This window comes from Phocoena sinus, chromosome 2, assembly GCF_008692025.1.
Source record: "Phocoena sinus isolate mPhoSin1 chromosome 2, mPhoSin1.pri, whole genome shotgun sequence".
NCBI lineage: Eukaryota > Metazoa > Chordata > Mammalia > Artiodactyla > Phocoenidae > Phocoena > Phocoena sinus.
Window position 1 is genome coordinate 69,406,208 of NC_045764.1, and position 21,421 is coordinate 69,427,628.

The 21,421-nt window shown below is 48.9% G+C and overlaps 1 protein-coding gene across 25 annotated transcripts in view; it reads left to right on the forward strand.

The window, feature by feature from the left end:
- The window catches only part of MEGF11 (multiple EGF like domains 11), a 380,714-nt gene that overhangs the window by 354,733 nt on the left and 4,560 nt on the right, over positions 1 to 21,421 (forward strand). The window contains exons 17-26 of one of the 25 annotated variants that reach the window (XM_032621452.1): positions 759 to 887; positions 1,374 to 1,502; positions 2,065 to 2,193; positions 3,503 to 3,739; positions 5,268 to 5,386; positions 7,751 to 7,817; positions 8,448 to 8,549; positions 11,042 to 11,098; positions 17,979 to 18,185; positions 18,819 to 19,299. In XM_032621452.1, coding sequence (XP_032477343.1) covers positions 759 to 887; positions 1,374 to 1,502; positions 2,065 to 2,193; positions 3,503 to 3,739; positions 5,268 to 5,386; positions 7,751 to 7,817; positions 8,448 to 8,549; positions 11,042 to 11,098; positions 17,979 to 18,185; positions 18,819 to 18,979 — 1,337 coding nt within the window. In that variant the 3' untranslated portion in view covers positions 18,980 to 19,299. Of the gene's footprint in view, positions 1 to 758; positions 888 to 1,373; positions 1,503 to 2,064; positions 2,194 to 3,502; positions 3,740 to 5,267; positions 5,387 to 7,750; positions 7,818 to 7,887; positions 7,921 to 8,447; positions 8,550 to 10,483; positions 10,585 to 11,041; positions 11,099 to 11,307; positions 11,446 to 17,978; positions 18,187 to 18,818; positions 19,300 to 21,421 lie in introns of those variants that run through there. The other 24 variants (XM_032621460.1, XM_032621458.1, XR_004348290.1 and 21 more) reach the window with 24 other exon arrangements.

The following is a 21,421-nucleotide window of genomic DNA, read 5'->3' on the forward strand; positions in this document are numbered from 1 at the left end:
AGGCCTGGGCAGAGCATTGTAGGGGCTGTTCCTATAAGGTGAACCCAATCTGATACAGAGGTAACAGGGACCCCCAATCTAAAGGCAGGGACTCAGCCTCTGCCCTGTGGAGTCCTTGGCTGATGGGTGAGACCCAGCCAGTACCCCTAGGACGGTCCCAGTTAAGATGCCCTGGCCCAGGACTTCCCTGGTGGTCTAGTGGTTAAGATGCTGCACTTCCACTGCAGGGGGCAAGGGTTTGATCCCTGGTCAGGGAACTAGGATCCTGCATGCCAGGCAGTGGCCAAAACAAACAAAAAAACCGGCCTGAAGGCATTTCCATTCTGATGGAGGAGACACCCCTGCTATCCTCCGGGAGCTCATTAGCTCCCTGAGAAGAAATAAGTCCCTACCCTGGGAAAGTCCCCCCCCCCCACCCCATCCTCATGGGGAAGTTAGTACACACAGTATTCACACCGTAAACCGCAGTGTTTACAGTTTACCACACGCTCCAAATCACAGTCACTCCCCTAAGAGGGAAGGTTCAGAAGCCCTCAGAACTGGGTGGGTGGGCAGAGAATCTGGGCTTAATGGGAATCCTGGGTGATTGGGTCAAGAGGTGAGTGGAGGAATTCTGGGAACAGTGGTTAAGCCCCGTGAAAGCCAGGAAATGCCACCCGGGGGCATCCTGGCTGACATGCACTCCCCCTTCCTCTCCCTCCCTCTCCGTCTGCCCCTCTCTGACTGGCCCTCACCCTCGGCATCCCACCCACGCCCAGCTTGCCCACCAGGGTTCTGGGGCCCCGCCTGCTTCCACACATGCAGCTGCCACAACGGGGCGAGCTGTAGCGCCGAGGATGGGGCCTGCCACTGCACCCCTGGTTGGACCGGACTCTTCTGCACGCAGCGTAAGCCCCGCCTCCCAGCCATTTGGAATCCCATGCTGCGGCCTGCTGGCTGCCGTGGGCATCGTCTGGACATGCAGTGGAGGGAGGGAGGGAGGAGGCAGGCCCCAGGGCTCGGAGCTATCCACCCCCACCACCCACCCCTGGGGTTGAAGAGTCTGGCCGGACTCAGGGGGTTGAGGCGCCCGAAGTCCTGGAAGGCCAGGGCTATCGGGTACCCCAGCAATCACCAAGACCAGACCCTCCTTGGACAGGGGGCCCAGCGTGGGGAGGAGCAGCCTGTGGTTGCACAGCAGAGACTTCAGCCTGGCCTCTGGTTCCAAGGTACCCTTGTCCAAAGGACTCCCTGCCTCTTCAGCGTGAGGGTTCTGAGCGTGGAGCGTGCAGGGTGTCGCTGGTCCTCACCCCATGCTCAGAGAAAGAAGGGGCAGGAGGCAGGTTTGGTCCCAACTGCACCTCAGCAGTTGCCCCCGCCCTGTTTCTCTGCAGGCTGCCCAGCAGCATTTTATGGGAAGGACTGCGGGCATGTGTGCCAGTGTCAGAATGGTGCCAGCTGTGACCACATCAGCGGCAAGTGTACCTGCCGCACGGGCTTCACCGGGCGACACTGTGAGCAGAGTAAGCTGTCCCGACCCCTGACCCTCGTGTCAATGCCAGGCCTCAGCCTCCTGCAGGGGAAGCCTCCCCCTTTGAGGTCCACCCATCAGGGCCCTGCACCGCCTGCTCCCTTGACTTTTGGAGCAACTCCCAAGGACAAAACCTGAAGGTTGGGCCTACGTTGGCTTAAGAGTTTCTTCCTTCAGTGGGGGTGGGGATGGGGCATGTGGAGGCAGAGCAGAGCCTTTGCTGGGGGAGGAGCTTAGCGAGAGTAGAGGGAGGCAGATCTTGTTGGATTGATCTTTGAAGCCCCCGTGGCACCCGGCTCAGGGCCTGACACACGGAAGATGCTGTGTAAATATAGACCAGGTGAGGAGGAGGTAGGGGTGGGTGTTCCCCCACTCAGGGTTATAGGTGTTCTGTTTAGCCCCAAGTAGCAAACCAAAGCACATCAGGAGCTACAGAGAAAGAGGCTTCGCTCTGTGAGGCAGAACTAATCCTCACAGCTGCCCACATAAGGGATGGGAGGGGTGGAGAGTGGGCGTACCTCACGGTTGACTCCGATTCTCTTCATGCTACACAGGATGTGCCCCAGGAACCTTTGGCTATGGGTGTCAGCAGCTATGTGAGTGCATGAACAATGCCACCTGTGACCATGTCACAGGCACCTGCTATTGCAGCTCTGGATTCAAAGGGATCAGGTGTGACCAAGGTAATACACAGATGGCAGAGTCCCCCGGGAAGGGGGCTATAGAAAGGGCCCCATGGGGCAGGCTCTAGGGAGTAGCCAATGGGACTGACTGAATTTTATAAGGACACTCTGTGACTTCCTTTTATTCACATTGGGAGGAGAGTGGGAGTGGAATGGGGGGGGGGCTGAGGAGGGGGAGGCTCCAGGCACTGGAGAGGCAGATGGAGAAGGCGGCCTCTCAGGCACCACTTCCCTCTGCTCATCCTTGGCAAGTTTGGTGAGCCAAGGAAGGATGACGGCAAGCCCGTGCTGTGGAAGGGTCAGCAGACCGAGTCGGAAGATCTGCCGTTACCTGCTAGGTGTCCTTGGGCCAGTCATTTCCTTTTGCTGGGTCTGTTACTCCACATGTGGAAAGACACAAGGTTCTGCTGAGAGCCAAGGAGCCCAAAGGGGCTCAACCTTGGCTCCAGGTCTATAGTCAGACAAGACCCCATCGTGCTGTTGTGAAGACCAAGTTAAGATAATGTGAGTAAAGGACTCAGCACAGTGCCTGGCACATAAGTGAGCACTCGATAAATGGTTTTTGCTGTTGGCTGTAGGAGATAGGGATGGGAATGGGCACCCAAGCGTCCACAGTACAGAAAAGGGGCCAAAAGACATTTCCACTGCATTCCGACGGGGGATGAGGGACAGCCCACACATATATCATCAAGAGGGGTTTTAGGAGCAGCAATCCTGGGCACACTGGTACAGCACTCCCAGCTTTCGTTGTCAGTCTCTCATTAGTGCTCACAGTGGGATTGCTGTCCCCATGTTACAAATGAGCAAACTGAGGATTCTGAGTCACACAGTTGGTAGACAGGGAGGGGGCCGAGTCCAGTTTTTCCTGACTCCTGAGAAACCCACTCTACCAGTTACTGGTTGTGTGATCTTGGGCAAATTACCTAACCTTTTGGTGACTCGGTCTCTTCATCTGTGAAAGGGAAATAATTAGTCTTTATTTCTTATAGGACTTATAAACAGCTTTTTATAGGGCTGCTGGGAAGATCAAATGAGTTAATATCTGTAACTCATTTTCAGAACAGAGTAAAACACTCAGTAAACATCCATATTTTGGTTCCCACCTATGATCACATTTGCTCCCTGTCACGACCCTGGGACGCTACCCTTTGTAGACAGTTGAAGACAGACACGTGAGGTTGAAGGGATTGAAGAATAGGGCCAAGACCAGCACCCGGGTCTCCTAACCTTAGGAGTCTAGGCCCCAGGCTGAGGAGATCTGAAGAGCAAGCAGGCCTGCCCCAGGCTCAGCCCCTCCCTCTGCCCGCAGCTGCCCTCATGATGGAGGAGCTAAATCCCTACACCAAGATCAGCCCAGCACTGGGTGCAGAGCGGCACTCGGTGGGTGCTGTCACAGGCATCGTCCTCCTGTTGTTCCTCATTGTGGTGCTGCTGGGCCTGTTCGCCTGGCACCGGCGGCGGCAGAAAGAGAAGGGCCGAGACCTGGCTCCCCGCGTCTCCTACACACCTGCCATGAGGATGACCAGCACTGACTACTCCCTCTCAGGTAAGGGCTATGCCCCCAGCAGCTCCCTCCCGCGCCCCACCCCCCGAATACACACACACAGGACCCAAGAGGAGCCACACGGTATTCTTGGGGACACCGGGGTTTACCGCTGAAGGTGGGTGGTCGTGCCTGCAGAGTTGTCTGCTGGATGCTCAGGCTCCCCTGCAGAGATAATGGAGGCGAGGAGCTGGAGCTCACTTGGGAAAGGTAGATGGGGCTCCCAGGGGGTGTCATTTCCAGGGTGCCCACTCTGAACAGCTACGGTTAGGAGCCTTCTTCCATTTCCCCAGAGCTTCCCCTCTTCCTCACCGGGCTTTAGCCACAAGAGCACCCACACTAAGCAGTAAATTTCCTAAATGCTCCAAGGGAACCTCTCCCCAGCCTGTGCCACCTCAGGAAACCAGCCGTGGGGCCCAATGTCCAAGCCCTGTCCCATTTTTGTTTCCTTGGTGAAGGCCTCAGAGCACCCCTCCCTCCCAGTTCCCAGAGCTAGGAGGGCCCTAGTTATACAGTGGAAGGGGACGGGGCCTGACGTGGGGAAGTCTGAAAGTCTGGGCAATGTCCCTCGAATCAGGCCTGCTGGAACCCAGTCTGTTCACAAATGGGGTAACAACTCCAGCAGGCATTTATCTGGGAGTCTGGACTGCTGCCTTAGAAATAAGAACAGCTTTTTGCTTCATATTTCATTAAACAGAAGAGGTCAAAATGCTCTAAAATTGCCCACAGCCCTGAGCCACAGGAGGGTAGGCCTGTCAGGGTATGTACAAGGATGACAGCTCTCTCCAGCTGGCTCCATAGCTCATGGCTGACCTGCAGCCTCCTGGACCTTGGACTTACTTAGAAAACCAAGATCATGTCAGCCTGCTGACATGTCAATCCTGCTAATTCCATTGCCTACTATTTGCCCAGCTCCGTGCTAGGCGCTGCAGGAGAGCCAGAAGCGGCCCAGGTGCAGACCCTACCTTGAGGAAGTTCCTGGCCTACATGCTGCCCTGGGTTTCAGCCAAAGTAGATATCCCCTGATGAAATCCCAAAGCTCATAGGGAGGATTTGGGGATTTTCTTCTATGACTATAGTAAGCAAGGTTGGCTAGGTTTTCCCATGCCATTCCACTGGAATCTGCAGGAGGGCAAGGCTAAGGTCAGGAGAAGTGGGGTTCTCTTTACAGCCTCACTACTGGGATCTGACCCTGGGGGAGGCAGGGAAGGGTCAGCATAGCCCTACATAGTGACTCAGGGATATCTGAGACTGTCAAATTAACGCTTCTCACGCTGGTGCCACCCTCCACACTGGCAAGCCTAACCTGCAACCTGCAAGCTGCAAGGAGGGCCACCGCAAGGAAAGGGGCAAATCAGGCTCTACACATTTCTAGGGGAGTAGTAGATGCCAGGAAGCTTGGGGGCTGGGAGACTTGACTGTCTCTCTTTGCAGAGCACTTTCGAGGCAGCCCAGCCCAAGCATTAGTTTAGGGGTGTCTCATGCCAGGGCCAGGGATGTGATGGCATGTGGCACCTTGTTCTCTTCCCAGATTTGTCTCAAAGTAGCAGCCATGCCCAGTGCTTTTCCAATTCCAGCTACCACGCACTGGCGTGCGGGGGGCCTAACACCAACCAGGCCAGCACTCTGGACAGGAACAGCCCCACCAAGGTACCGGGCCCCTAACTCCCCAGCCCCCATCCGCTGTCTACACACTGAGCCCTCACCTCTGCCTGGGAAGAAACTGCACCACCACCACCCCGCCCAGGGTCTGTGTGGAACCAACTGCCAATACAATACACATTGCCCTGTGATCCCATGTAAACACTCTGTGAAGCACGTAAGAGGAAGCCACCAGGAAGCACGTATATGGAGCCAACAAGTGCCATGTAACCAGGACACGTCACATGTAACCAACTCACAGCATCACTCGATATAACATACACCCCCATACCCTGTGTGTAACCGGTGGGTACCAAGTCATGTGATCATCAAGTAATCATGTGTAGCCTTGGCACACATAACCATGTAACCACTTTTGCCTCATGTTAACACATATAGTCAAAACACTACAGAATTAATCACCACAGCATGTTACCAGCACCATGTGTGCAGCCAGCACATTATAGAGTAACTACTATTACTTAGGTACCACCTTACCTACTACATGTTATCAGTACACAACCACAACCATTTGTTGCTATCAGAACCATCACAAGGGACATGGAACCCAAACATCAGCCACAGCCAAGTGTTCCCATTAACAGTGAGTCCTACAGGCCTTCAAGGTCAGGTGTGCACCACCCTGGACAGGGCCTTTCCTCACAGCTCCCAGCATAACACTGGCTGATGGCAAGACGTCCTCGTACAATCACAGGCCCTTGGGCAAGGATGTCTCAGCACACATGTGTAGTGAGCACCCCCTGGTGTGCCAGGATCCATAGTGGGCAGATGAGAGGTTCAGAAATGAGGGACAGCCCCAAGGACCACAAGGTCAACGGGCTCATGCTGCACACCTGCGTGCACACACACACACACACACACACACACACACACACACACACACACATATACACACTATGGCAGGACCATGGGGGGCTGGGTGGCAAAACCCCATCCTGGGCCAGGAACATGGCCAGGAGCAGTTTTCATCCTCCAGGTCTGTGCCTTATAGAGCTCTAGGGATCCTTTCTCCCCATCTGCCCCACAGAAAATATCCACCAGTCCACGGACCATGGCTGCTGCCACAGCCCTGGTAGCAATGCACCCTGAGCCCCCTGGCAACAATGACACAGACCCCATATAGTCCCAGGAGCCACCCCTGTCAAGCCAGCACCCAAAGGCCCTCTTCAGGGGCTCTCAGCCTCAGTTTTCCAATAGACTGGCAGTGCTGCAAGCAGGGGTACCTCGAGGTCTGTATGCAAAGCCTGTGGCCGTCAGCCCCACACCCAGCTTCACAGCTTTAGGCTGATCTGAGGAGCCAAGGGAAGGGAATCCAGGAGCTTCCCAGTAGGGGGTCCTTGATTAACTAGAGCCACATTATCAAGGCTACAGCAGGTTAGAGGCAAAGGACGCCAGGGGTGAGAGACAGACGCCAGGGGTGAGAGACAAAGTCCCTTGTGGCCATGTCATTCTTGGTCTCACGCTGACACGGAAGCACCAGCCACCCTCTGTCACTCAGTAAGGGGGTGGAGTTACTACAGAGTAGCCCACTTGGTGACCCTCTGGCTCATTTCACCCCAGGGGCCCAAAGTAGTTCTGTGTGGTCAGGGACCCCTCAGCCTGGCAAATTTTTAGCAAGGGCAGGCAGCTGTGATGACATGGAAAGGACATAGGTCTGCGAGCTGAGACCTGAGTTGTAGACCCAGCTCTGTCACTGCCTGTGTGTGTGACCATGAGCGGGGCCCACAAGCAGGACTCAGGTCCCCAGCTGTGAAATGAGAACAACCATCCTTGCCTCATATGAAGGGCAGCTGTGAGATCGCAGGAAGAGGAAGGGTTGCGCCATAAGGCCAACCTACCCTGAAGCTTTCTTGGTCACATGAAAGGAAGATTCCCACACTCAGCCCAGGTCAGGTGGCAGAGGTGACAGTGATGTTGCAGGCAGCCTCGGCACCCGGCTCTGTGCTGGAGATGGCCTCGTGTTGCAGCCGAGACGCTGCCAACACCCCTTTCTCCTGCAGCTCAGCCCCATCCAGCTGACCTGCTTTCCCTGTCAGGGCCAGCTTGGCTCAGGCCAGTTCTTGGCTCTCAAGAGGCCCTGCCCTTTGCTCCCCTTTGTCCCAGGGGCCCAAGAGCCTTACAGCTTCAGCCAGACTGCTTAGATGGGGGTATATGTTCTGTTCCCACTGGCCTCAGCCACACCACGGTGGCCTATCATAGAACACCTAACTCTCCCTTTCCCTCAACGACCTAGCACCTAGGTGGGTCAGGGTCGTCACAGGGGTGGGTGCACAAGGGTGGGCAAAAGCAAAGGCTGGGCAGGGGCATCTCAAGGGCACTAGCTAGTAACTCGCTCTCCTACTTTCCAAACAGCTCAGTAACAAGTCCCTTGACAGAGACATGGCAGGCTGGACCCCCTACAGCTATGTGAACGTGTTAGGTCAGTAGTGGTTTGAGTCTGGGCCCCTGCCATCACATCCCACCCTCTTCTCCTTCTCCCATATTGACAGGGGCCCATCCCAGCTCCCTGGGAGAGTTAGTAGGTAAGTCTTAAGCACGGTTTCTCCCAGGGTGAAGGGGTGTGGGGAGGAAACCCAAGCGCCTATTTCATCTCTTATAAGCAAATGAAGTCCAAGATCCCTTTCATTCCTATGTTAGGGGATAGGGAGAGAGTGGCTATGACCCAGGGACCACAAGGGAGAAAGCTAGGGCCCAGATGTGGGGATTCAGGTTGGAAGCAAAAGATGCACTCACCATCTGGGAAAGGGACCCCTGCCTGAGCCAGGCCCTACCAAGGTGCCCCTTTCAAGGGCTTATTCCCTCTGCCCCACTGCCCTGGCAGACACCAATTCCTATGGGGGTGCGGGTGAGGGGTGGGGAGTGAGGGGTAGCAAGGCCAGTGGCCTCAGCTCTAGCAAATCCCTCTGGCCCTGCTGGCTCTAGCGCCTTTGGATGCTACACATGGAAGCCCTGATTCCTTCCAACCTGCCCCACCCTGACCCTCATCCCCCAACCCCTGCCATACCAGGGCCCTGGGAATAATGGCTCCTCCCTGTCATCCTCTCACTAGACTCCCATTTCCAGATCAGTGCCCTGGAGGCCAGGTACCCGCCCGAGGACTTCTACATTGAACTTAGACACCTCAGCCGCCCCGCTGAGCTACACTCACCAGGTTAGACTCCCAGCCCTACCCTCTATCCCCTGGACCCCTGAGGTTGTCATACCAGACCAGACCCAGCACCTACCCTAACCCCCACTCCTATCCTTTAACTTACCCCCATGGTCCCAGAACCCTCCCTGCTGAGCCCCTTCCCTCCGACATAATTAATCTACAAGCCCAATTCCCTATCTGAAGAAGGAAGCCTGTCTGGATCCCCTCAGTCACCCCTTCTCCTCCTATCATGGTCAGTGGATATAGACAAACTGCAAGTAGTATTAGGTGAAGGGAACACAACATAACCGCACTCCCTGCAGACCACAGAATACAACCCAAAACCACTGAGAAGTGACTTGGAGATGGTGACATCTTTGGGATTCTTTGGGCCCGTGGATGTGAATGACGGAGAGTTGGTTCTCTGGCCAAAAAGCCCAATGTCCCTCAGAGAGAGACCCCAGACTGGCTCTCCCAGATCATAGGGTAGGGTGGTCCAGTAGGGATCTAGAGAGTTTGGGGCAGGATGTGTCAACCAACATCCTCTGTGCTCATATATTAGGCTCAAACCTGGTAGCTTGGGAAAGATGCAAAAAAGAGACTTGGAAAATCAGTCCTGCTATGGGAAGATGTGAGGTAGGAGTTACAGAAGTAGGTGCAATGAATAAACAGAGAGAATTTCGCCTCCCTACAAAGTAGTCCTGCCCTAGATGGCACACTGAACAACCTGGGCCTGAATTCAAGCTCTAGCTGGTTTCTAGAGCTCAAGTGAAATGCAGCTCTACCAACCCCTGCAGGTCTCTGAGGCCAGTAGCAGTAAGAAGAGCAAAGGTTCTAAATCCATCTACCTGTTAAGTAGGCATGGGCTTCACATACCCTGAGCTTATACCCAGGAGGCTGTGCTCCTGGCTGTGAGCCCCCTAAGCAGTGCTCAGGACATTCAATAACCCCACTAAATACAACCCCCCGACACACACACTACCACCACCCTGCACCTCTTTCCATTTGGGAGCATCCTCTGGGTTCAACCACTGTAGCCAGAGCCACCACACACTGTCATTTTTTCGCTTACACTGAGGCAGGCTGGTGGCCAATGGGAGAGAATACTTGAGAACATCTGAGCTCTGGGCAGAACTCAACTTCTCACTTGTCGGTGTGATCTCAGACAAGTCACTGCCCTTCTTTGAGCCTGTTTCCTGTTCTCTAAAAAGGGAAAAAGTTAACAGCCTAGCCTCCCTCCCTCAGGGAGGGCAAAAGAAGCCCTGGTCTAGAATAAAGTGCTGAACTGACACCAGTGATACAGACTGTTACAGTCATGCTTCTGAAGGGCACAGGTACCTACAGGCCCTTTGGAGAATAGCAAACTTGAGAAAAACTTGTATCTGATTCTGCTCTATCACTGAGCAATGTGTGGAAGGAAGGGAGATAGGAGTAGGCTCCTGCAATTTCAACTAGGGACCTCTATCTATATGGAACAGGTATGGGGACGTATCTAAAGAGCCATGGGTTGGTCTTCAGTGTCAGCGACTGGGGAGAGTCAAGTGCAGTCAAACTGTATTTTAGTAAGCACTTGCCGCATGCCTTGCCTGATATGGCATTCTCAGTTAAAAGCTGAAAATAATGGCTTTGTGAGCCCAAGTCATCACTGTCCCAAATTTAAAGTATCACATAATTTCTTTTCTGGGATCACCAGTAGCAAAGAACCAGAGCTTGGTCGCTGAAGCTTTGTGTCCTTCCTGCCTCTGGCTGGGGCTCAGAACCATGCATTGTGGGAGCCTAGGATAAACTGTGACAGCCAAAAGGGAAAAAAGAAATCCTTGGGACTGGAAAACACTGGTAGTATTGTTCAAATACAACTCTCAATTATGTGCAAATGGTCCACCCAAAAAATGTGGGGCAGGGGGAGGGGGACTAAGCCAGCTGACTATGTAAGGGAATGACTATACATCCTGTAGAGATGACCAATGAAGAACCTCAGCTACCTGTTCACCTCCCTCTGGCTCCCCTCAGTCGAGCTTTGGATCCAGAAGGGGAGAGGGAAGACCAGAGCTACAAGGTGAGAAACAGTCTTCACCCCCTCTCCGAAGTCCAACAGAACTGGGACTGGGAATGTCATACACCCTTCCCCCAAGCTAAGAACTGGTTCTGATTCATTCCTTATCCTATACTTTTGGAGACTGAAACTTCACCTACAGTGATGTAGGTGGCATCAGAACTGCCTTTGATCACCTCCTGGAAGACATCCCCCTCAGAGTGAAGGTTAAAGAGCAGTAGTGCTAAATATGCCAGGGGGTGCTGTAGCTCATCATTTATGCTTTAGGAGCTTTTAAAGAATTCCTGTATGGTCAAGATGATTTAGAGTAGATTAAACCCAGAATAATTTTCTAGCACTAAAGAACTATTTATTTTCTGGGTAGGGGAGAAAGAAAAAAAGACAAAAAAAAGAACTCATGCAGTCTAGGTAAACCTCATTCACCCCTATATTTTTCTTTCCTTTTACTGTTCTTATGCAGGTGCTTGTGGAATGGATAGACGTCAGAACACATACATTATGGACAAAGGCTTCAAAGGTACAGTATCTAATCCTGACGTCCCATTAGAAAGGGCTTAGCAAGAAAAAGAGTGCAGATCTGAAATGGCCAGTTCTACCAGGTACAAACTGCGCATCTCTTCCCCCACCCCCCAAAAAAATGTTAAAGACCACAGGACCTGGGGCTGCTGGGTAGCTCTGCCCAGGAGGAGCAATCATAATAATAATGATTTCATCTTTTGATTTCAGTTGCACCTGCTTAGGAAACGCTTATGGGTTTTTTATAGATGCCAACTAAATGTCTTCGGAAATGTAGAACGTCATTATCCAACCAATTAGTACAAGTTAAGTTGATTATAAAATCTGAAATAAAGTCAATCTACCTGCCCCAGAGGCCTCCTGTCATTGCGCTGGTAAGGAATGCCACCCTGCACCTTCTGGCTTTCTGGGGCACAAGGAATGAAAATAATACCTAGTGTTAATATTGTATGGCACTCCACCCTCACGAGATCTCTGCCCCAGAGAAGAGGGAAGCCAGGACTAATCCCTAACACATGGGAACTGCAAGTTGGATCATCCTTCTAGGAAGTATACAGATGAAGCCAAATATGAAAGGTCAGGTCCTGCCCCAGGCTTAGGGCCTAGGTTTAAATAACAGAAATGTGTGAAACAGGTGGCTTTGAAATTGTCACTTATTAACTATGACCAACCACCGTAAGGCACAGTTTTCTCAAATTGCAAGGTTGGGATAAGTATGCCTGTCCTATGATCTAACAAGGTTATCCTGAGTATCTAATAAAAAACACAGATCAGAAGTGTTTCTGCATATTGTAACGGGTTATACTGATGTAATAGAGTTGTCCTTTTGTCTCTGAGGACCATCTAAGAGTCTCAGCCAAACGGAAAGAGATATGACTTACAGCAACGATCCCAGTGGATATCCTAAACCTAGCTGTGTACCAGAATCACCTGGAAAGCTTGTTAAAAATACATATGTTCACCTCCCAACTCCCCAAGATTCTGATGCCACAGATCTAGAGTGGGACCTTTTGTGACAAATGCCTCAGGGCATCCTTATGTAGCATATCACCTAACACTTACAAACCCCTAAGTCTAGACTGACTCAGATTTCCCAGATTACCCTTCTGGTCTTTCAGACTTAGCCTTAGGTACACCTGAGACACCACTTTCCTAACCAAGGAGAGCTAGTCGTCCTCAACCTTTGGTGGGGTGGTTATTAGAAATGGGGTGAGGAAAAAAAAAAGTGGGGTGAGCTAGGGGTGGATGGTGGTGAGAACTGTGTTCTGAACAACAGAGCAGGAAGGACAAGTCTCCACCAGCACGTGTTAGGATGTGCACAGCCCAAGAGAACGATCTGAGGACAGAAGGTCACCACCCATAGGTCACTATGCCCTTGGGATCATCATTCTGGCAATTTTTTGTTAGTTTTGACTTAAACCACCCAAATGAAAGGAAGCGCCATTACAGTAGATGAAGCTAAACAATAGAAAACAAAACTATACTGTCTTATCACTGTGACCTGGGACCTCAGTTTCTTTCTCAAGGAGGAATGGGGATTGGACAGAAACATCTCTAAGGACATTTACAGCTCTGAGAATATGCATGACTCAAGCATGAGTGAATTCAGACAGGCCCAGACACCTCAATAAATGAGCACACAACTTCCCTATGCACTTCACTGCCCTGCGCATTGTGATTATAGTAGTTACTCGCAGCCATAAATGTAAAACGAAGTTAAGGACTCGGCCATGGCGTCATTCATTCCTGTTTTGTGGGATCATATATCTGAGTGTCTGAGTGCAGGGGAGACTTGGAAGCTAGCAGCCAGGTTTCATTTCACCACTCCGGCTATAATTATCCTTTAAATTGGAAAGAAAAGATGGCTATGTAGGCAAATGTACCAACAGGTGTTAGGGACCAACACACCAGAACAAGAGGAAAATGGAACATCACAGTTAAGAGCTTTACAGAAATACTTATCAAAGACATGGAAATAAACCCCACTAACTGGCTGAACTCCCCAGATATACATTTAATAAACTAGTTTGTACCAGGAATGGAATTATTTCCTAAAATTACTGGCCCAACCAAATTATAACCACTAAGAGTTAAGATAAAGAGTCTTAGTGTTCTCTGAACTCAGTGGGAAAGAGCCCTGGCCTGGGAGTTAAAAGATATGGGTTCTAAGGGGAATTCCCTGGTGGTCCAGTGGTTAGGACTTGGCGCTTTTACTGCTGGGGCCCGGGTTCAATCCCTGGTCGGAGAACTAAGACCCTGCAAGCTGCACGGTGCAGCCAAACAAAAATTAAAAAAACAAAAAAAAACGGGCTTCCCTGGTGGCGCAGTGGCTGAGAGTCCGCCTGCCGATGCAAGGGACACGGGTTCGTGCCCCGGTCCGGGAGGATCCCACATGCCGCAGAGCGGCTGGGCCCGTGAGCCACAGCCGCTAAGCCTGCGCTCCGCAACGGGAGAGGCCACAACAGTGAGAGGCCCGTGTACTGCAAAAAAAAAAAACAATTTGGGTTCTAGTCCTGGTTCTTGCTGTGTGGCACTGATTAGATCACAGTGTTGTTTTCTGAGTCTTGGTTTCTTCCTCTATTAGAAGGACAGGGTTGGGGCTCCCCTGGTGGCGCAGTAATTAAGAATCCGCCTGCCAGCGCTAGGGGCATGGGTTCGATCCCTGGTCCGGGAAGATCCCACATGCCTCAGAGCAACTAAGCCTGTGTGCCACAACTACTGAGCCTGCGCTCTAGAGCCTGTGCTCCGCAACAAGAGAAGCCACCGCAATGAGAAGCCCGCGCACCGCAACGAAGAGTAGCCTCCACTCACCACAACTAGAGAAAAGCCCGCGCGCAGCAAAGACCCCACACAGCCATAAATAAATAAATTTATAATAAAAAAAAAAAAGACAGGGTTGTGCAAGCACTATCTCTAAAGCCCTTTCCAGTTCTAAGCATCTAATCCAGTCAATGCTCCCTTTCCCCTGTCACTTACTAAAGACCTCCACTCACTGTCATCTGGAGGTTGCGCGAGATCACTCATACCGCTGTGCTAACCCCATTTTACCTCTAAACACCTTTCCATCTCTCCTTCCCCTGCTCCCCTCTCAGCAAAATTATTCTGCAACAAACTGCCTCATGTCAACACTTATCTGTCAGGCATTTCAAAGTGCTATAGAAGAATCCTCCCCACTACTCTCCATCACCTTAATGATCCTGAAATCCTGGATCCCACTGTTGCTGCCCCTTTCCCCACCTGTATGCTCCTTGCTAATCCAACCTCCAAGTCTCTCCTTGCAATAACCTTGGCTTCCCAGGTAGTCAGGAGCCCACTGACATCCTGAAAACTTTTTTCAGCCAGTGTGGGAGAAAAGGCATTGTGGCCTTCTAATAGTAGTAGTAGGCTGAGAAGACAAGAGATGGACGTTCAGTGCCTAGGTTTTCCCCAACAGTGAAATATTGGCCTTAAGTAGATGATAGTGTGAACCTGAAGGCTGGGATAAGTTCAAATCCTACTCACAAGATGGCTTTGGAAAATCATTTCCCCTCTCTCGGTTTGTTACTTCCTTTATAAAATGAAGATGTTTCAATTAGTTCATTTCAGAGGCCCCTTCTGCCTCTGATAGTTATGTGGCTGTATGTGATTTGGGGAAGGTAGGAACTATATGAGAACAAATGCCAGGACATTATAGGGCTAAACCTTCAGCCTTGATGCTAATTACAGGCCTTAAAGGAGTGACTCCCAGAGCTTGGAGAGCCTTGGTTGATGTCTCCCCTTTCTTTGCAACATGCCCAAAGTGCAAAGACTGGTATAGAGGTGGGGCTATAAAAAGAGGAAGAAGTGTCTTAGAGCAGCTGGTTATTCTTCCCCTTACCCTGCCCTCCCTCAGAGCAGGCAGGTAGGTGGATGACTCAGCTGGAGAAAAGAGTAGGTTCCTGAAGTATAGTTTTCCAGCTGGCCCTGCCCTTCCCCTCCCTCCTCAGAAACAGAATCCAGTTTATTCCATAATTCAACACCCCCCTACCACCACCTCCAAACACACACACACACTCTTCTCCATCCCCTTTGGCTTTACCTCTGACCCCTTTATGGATGATACATCTTCTCCCTGAGACTCACCCCATTCCCACAAACCCCAATTTCTCTTTTATCTATTTAGGTGCATCCCCTGCTACAGAGCAAACAATTTATTTCCCCAAACTTGAAAGCAGCCGACTTTTCTGGTGGAAATAAGAGGGCCACTACTGGTTGGCTGAGGCTCTGTTAGGCACTGAGCTAGAGCTTCAAGCCTCTCCCACTGCCCTAATAATCAGTCATGGGACGTCCACAAAAAGAGCTTGGCCTTTCTCAGCTGAACTTGGCCCCACAGATAAAAGGCTTTCCTTGTTCAGGGTAAGGTGAAGCTGTTGCAGATAGTTTGCATTTAGGATATAGGACAGGCGTACAGGGTAACAAAATATGAGGGGAAAACACCTTGATTGGGTATCAGAGCAGGGAGGGGTTGTCCTAACTTAACTACTTACTAACATTAGGCAAACTTTATGAGCTTTAGTTTCCTCATTTCTAAAGTAGTAATACTAGTCCTTCCTGCCTGGCCCCCTGCACAGATGTAACGAGTGTCAGTGATCTAACTGGAGTCAGTGAAGACCAGCTACATGTGCTATAAAGCGAGCTAACACTAGTCTTCAAATTTTAGAAAATATGCAACTGAGTCAGCTGCCAATCAAAGTAAAACTGATGTGCCTGCGTGGGGACGAGGGGAGAGGTGTTAGGGGATAGCCCTTCTTTAAGCAGTACTAGTAGTCCTCAGCTTCCACAGGAACAGCCGAGTCATAGTGCCTTACTACTTGGCTGGTAAATTCAGAGAACCCAAAATGGGACCAAGGGGCCAGCTGAGGTTCCTAGACTTAACCCCACTCCCTTGTACTAAGAAACAAAGTATTCACTAGAGGCAATTCCATGTGACTCGGGCAGGTCATGGCCTAGCACCCAGAGCCACCTTTCCCCTATGAGAGCCTCACCAGTAGCTGGGCCAATCCAGCCTCCCTTTAGTCTCTGCTGGGACTGCTCGTTGTCTAGCAAGAATGTTTTCTCCTCCTCTCCAGGGTTCTAGGGTAGAGGGAGGCCACAATCCAAGACAGGACCCAAGACCCACATCTCTCTCTGCCTGGGGGCTAAGCTGTGATACAAAGTGCTCTGAGCCTGGTTCTGGAGCTTGCTCTAACACTGATGAGCAGGGTAACCCTGGGGAAGTCACTATACAAATCTCAGTTTCCTCATAAGCAATAAAGGGGGAGGGGAAATAATAATTACTGCTCTGCCTACACTTTCAGGAACTAATGGGTGAATGTAGTTTTGTACAAGATTGAGGAAATCTTACCTGCTAAAACAAACATAAATAACCCTATACTAACAAAAAAGTAAATCCCCTCCCAACCAGTTACCTGCTGTGGGAGAAAAGACTCCTGTGGTGGCACACATCTCAACTACTTCAGTCACGTGGAGCGCTCTGCTCTCACCGGACTAAGGTACATCTAGTAACCCCTTGAATTACACTACCACTTTCACTTTTTTACATTTTCATTAATTTCACAAGTTGGAGGCAGAAAGCATAGAAAAATAGCAGCCCCAAATGTAAATTGTGGTGGTTCTAGTGAAAGATCATCTGAGAATTTTACCATCTGCTAGCACTTATAGAAATTTAGAGCTGAGAAATAGAGAAATTTCACCATCTGCTACCACTTATAGAAACGTAGACTTCTTAGATCACTCTTGACTACGAAGCCCCTGCAACTCAGTGCTTATTTCTAGATTCCCCTGGCTGGCAGAGCCTCACAGAAGGATGAGGGCCAGAGTTGCCAAATTAGAGTCTCCTGCTTTTTCTAGGCAAGTTCTGCCTCATTTGAAACAATCCACAGGAGGCAGTAATCTTCCCCCAAAAGGGAAAATGGCATAGAGGTTGAAAGAAGGGCTCCCGTTTCACTGTGACTCCCAGTCACAAAGAGAACCTTCTTCCTCCAGTGAGCTACAGTTACCTTGCTTCATATTTGGAAACCAGTTTACAACTTTTGTACCCTAATACACCCTGAAGTCTTGGGGATGATGCACCTGAGAGACTACAGGAGAAGCAGCATGAGTTCTCCTAGTATCAGAGAAAGATACTGCTAAAATAGATTTCAGTTAGCATCCCTGAGAACTGGAGTAACTGACCCCAGAAGATATACTGCAGGCTTACTAGAAAACAGGAACTTTCCAAAGCCTAGCTTGAGACCCAGGTGCTTTTTAAACCTCTATTACACTCAGTCTGCCCCACCTCTGATCACGAGCTTCTCGAGAGCAGGGATACTACCTGTTTGCTGCCTAAAGGTTGCCAAATTGCTGGCACTTGTGCCAAATCACACGCCTACTTCTTCTGAACCTAAGTTTAGTCCTCAAAAAGAATTCAGAAAAATGATATCACAGAAAATACACAGGCCAAGGAGTCCCAAGGCATGGATTCAAGTACTGGCACTGCCATTCATGAGCCATATGACCTTAGACAAGTCACTTCATCTCCCTGGGCCATCATCTTATAAAATACAGTCAACTATCCTTGCAAGATTTTGTAAAAATTAAACAACAGATGTGAAAGCATATTACGAATATCTTGAATTAATCCCTTTCTGGTGCTATACCTGACTACTAAAACAAAAATGTTCTTATCCCTCCAAAAACATAATTCCTTAGAACTCTGCTTACCTAGAAAAGCACTCCTCAACGTATTTAGTAAGTGCATCTTGGATTATCAAAGGTGTTTACAACTTCTCGATCCTGAAAGCACATAAACTGTACTCTGCTTTTGGTATTTAAATTAAGTCATGTGTCCTTGCTTGTCCTAAGAAATCTCTCTTGCCTTGCAGATTACATGAAAGAATCCGTATGCAGTTCTAGCACTTGTTCCTTGAATAGCAGTGAAAACCCTTATGCCACAATTAAGGACCTACCCATCCTCACCTGCACGCTTCCAGAAAGCAGCTATGTAGAAATGAAGTCGCCTGTGCACACGGGGTCTCCACACACAGATGTGCCATCCTTGTCGACATCTAATAAAAATATATATGAAGTTGGTAGGTGTCTCAAATAAGTAACTTAGTGAAATCAGGGCACTAGTACAGCATCCGAAGTGAAAACAGCCCTCTCCAGTCCCCCCGTCTTGAAAATACACCCTTTTTTTGTTGCTTTTTAAGGAATCCAAGGTGAACTGTCTTTCCCAGGACTGCCCTCCTCTCTCATACAAGAAATGAAATTCTTGTGCCAACTCTGCTTTTAAAAAACACTAAGGCTACGTGTGAAGCAGATATATTGGGGGTGGGGAGTCAATACACACAAACACATACACTTCAACTGATTGTTGACACAAATTCCTGTTTAAAAAACAATCAGAACAGACATTTGCAAGTTTCGAAATCACGTTGTTCTACTTTTTCCCAGTTTAACCCATGTCCCTGGGCTCACTGATACAACCCCTGACCCCTACCTCTAGGATACTCTAAGTCCCTCGGTTTTGACCAGAGCTTGGGATTCTGATAGCACACTCACTTAGCTTTTCAATCTCTTGAACAAGCCTCAGTCCTAACCTTCATACATTTATCATAAACCCCTGGCTTCTCCCCCGACCAAGTTAAATAGAATTCTCTTCCCCCAACAAGGCAACCAAAGCTAATCTGTTCTCTGAACTCATTTTTCACTATATTCCTTAGAGCCCACAGTCAGTGTGGTCCAAGAAGGCCGTGGTTGTAACTCCAGCTATATCCAGAATCCATACGACCTACCTAGGAACAGCCATATTCCTGGTCATTATAACCTCCTCCCAGTAAGACAGAGCCCTGCCAATGGGCCGTCCCAGGACAAGCAGTCTTGAGGGTTAAGCCTCTCTCTTGCAATGCGCTCTGCTGAATATTCTCTGACTCTCTGAAAGAAGACAATCCCTTGACTTGAAATAATGGTACAGACTGACTCCAGCTGCGTGTCAGTTATAACGTTCACCTGGAACTAAAGAAGAGCTTCCAAGTGGGACTGGGGTAACTGTTGAAAAGGTCCATTCTCAAAAGCAAATTCTACCGCCCACCCACCCCCAACCCCAAATGCCACGGATTATATAATCTTTTAAAACATTTAAGGTAAAGCTACTCATCAACATCAGCTAAATATATACATATTAATATTTATATATTAAATTATCTGAAACATGATGCTTAGAAAGCATGTATAATAGGTATTACCAACTTTCCTAGGAGTAAAGGGGACTGGGGAGGAGAGGGGATTACTTTAAAGCACCTGAAATGTATATGTGCTTTTGGTTCCTGTTACCATCACTTATCTGTTTTATTACCTAAGATAATTAGTACATAGACACAAACTGTGCTAATATCAATCCTAAAGTACCTGTACATATATGTCTGGTCAATCAAATTATAACTGCCAAGATTACAGAGTTTCGTATACAGTCTAATGCTGACAACTTCAATTTTTTAAAATAAGACTTTAATGAATACAAATTAACTTTCCCTCTTCTGCCCCTGCTGGTAGTAGGAGGAAAAAAAAGTTTCCAAAGTGCAACAGCCTCTTTCAGTCAAACAATGATTTCTAGGCCAGCTTTACAAAATCTTGCCAATTCAAAGTTCAAGAACATTGCAAGCCAGTCCTGGCCTTGTCATATCTCCTGAGTCCATCCAACACCTCAGTTATTCCATGTGAAATGGAACTCTGAGATGATGCCTTTAAGCAAGCAGTCATAGACTGGTAAGAATTAAACATCCCTAAAAATGGTTATTCGGCCTCCCGAATTTATTTGGTTGGCATTCCTTGACTCAGAAGAGTCCATGCTGTCAAGTATATCTTCATAAATCTTGAGCTTGATGTAGTATGGAACCTAAAAGTGTAGAGGAAATTAGACAAAAGTGGATATAGGAAGTTTAAGTTGTTTTAAGTTCATTATGCTTTTTGATGGAACTAAATGAAATGATCAAAGAAGAATGGACTGTAATCAATTGCTATAACATGATGTAAAAACTTAACATATAAGTATATGAAGTACTTCTACCTTCTAAGCACCACCTACTGACATGGCCAAAAATGTATTACAATGAGCTAATGCTACAGATCCCAGTATTCAGGTGTATCTATACTTCCACTCTAATGAATGTAAGTAAACTGGGGCTCGGATGGGTCAAAAAGGAGCCTCTCCCAAGCCCTAAAGAGGACCTCCTCACAAGAATTAAAGACCAAAAGGGCAAAGCAGGGAAACTAATGACCACCCTATACCAACTCCATTCTCTGATTAACAGTCCAGGCAGTAAAAAAATACTTCCAAAAAGGTATACAGAGGAGGAACTAAGTGACTGTAAATGACTGCAAAGCTGGAACAGCTGCTACAGGAAATGTGGGAGTTCTGAAGCCCTTGATACACACTGGAAGTCTGCCATGGAACCCATTAGTTTGGGCAATAACCAGCAAAAGCAAGAAAATAAATAAATGAGTAAATCCTCCCTCCCCCACTTCACTCAAGGCTTAAGCAAATTTTATCGTTAGGGGAAAATATACTTACATGAATGCTGCATGTATGCATGGGAGCAAGTGATCAGCAATAGTGAATTTACTTTCAAAAAAAGCCTTATTAAAATATAAATACTAGAAAATTACTTTGTAGACCCAAGTAAATATTTCTCATACATATGTAGGAAGAAATAGAGATAAGAGACTTACCTCAGTATTTCAGGGCAGCAAGTGCTCAAATATCTTTCTCAAGTAAGGATCAAGAAGCATGGTGAAGTCAGATCAGCAAGGAGAAACTTCGTCTCAATCCCAGGTTTTATTTTCTTCCCTTAGCCTGCAGGTACAGTAACTGCTGCCTGGCAAACTGCAAACAAGCACTCAAGTTTCGTTTCACCTCTTTTTTGCCAAGTATCTTCTGGCAAAATTCAGCAAGAGGTGGCATGGTGGAATTGCTAAAGCACTGGGTCGAGATTTGAGTGTTACTTGTCCTCTCTGGGTTCCTTTTTTCCCCATGTATTGAAAAAAAGGTAGAAGCAGAGAAAGGTAAGGGAGCTCTGACAACCCTTCAGCTCTAGCATTCTATGATTTTTAAAGAAATGTAATACAACTCAAATCAGGCAATACAGTGAAGAAGGGAAAGGCAGAGGGTTTGATTAATCTATTGTGACAACAGCTGCCTTCACTTATCTAAGAGTTACTGGTAAAAGACATTCCAATCTAACAGACCACCTACTAGGAACTTCTGTCTAGCACTGTCACAAATAGGTTCATGGTCAACCTAAACGTGCACTGTGCATTTTATTGGCAA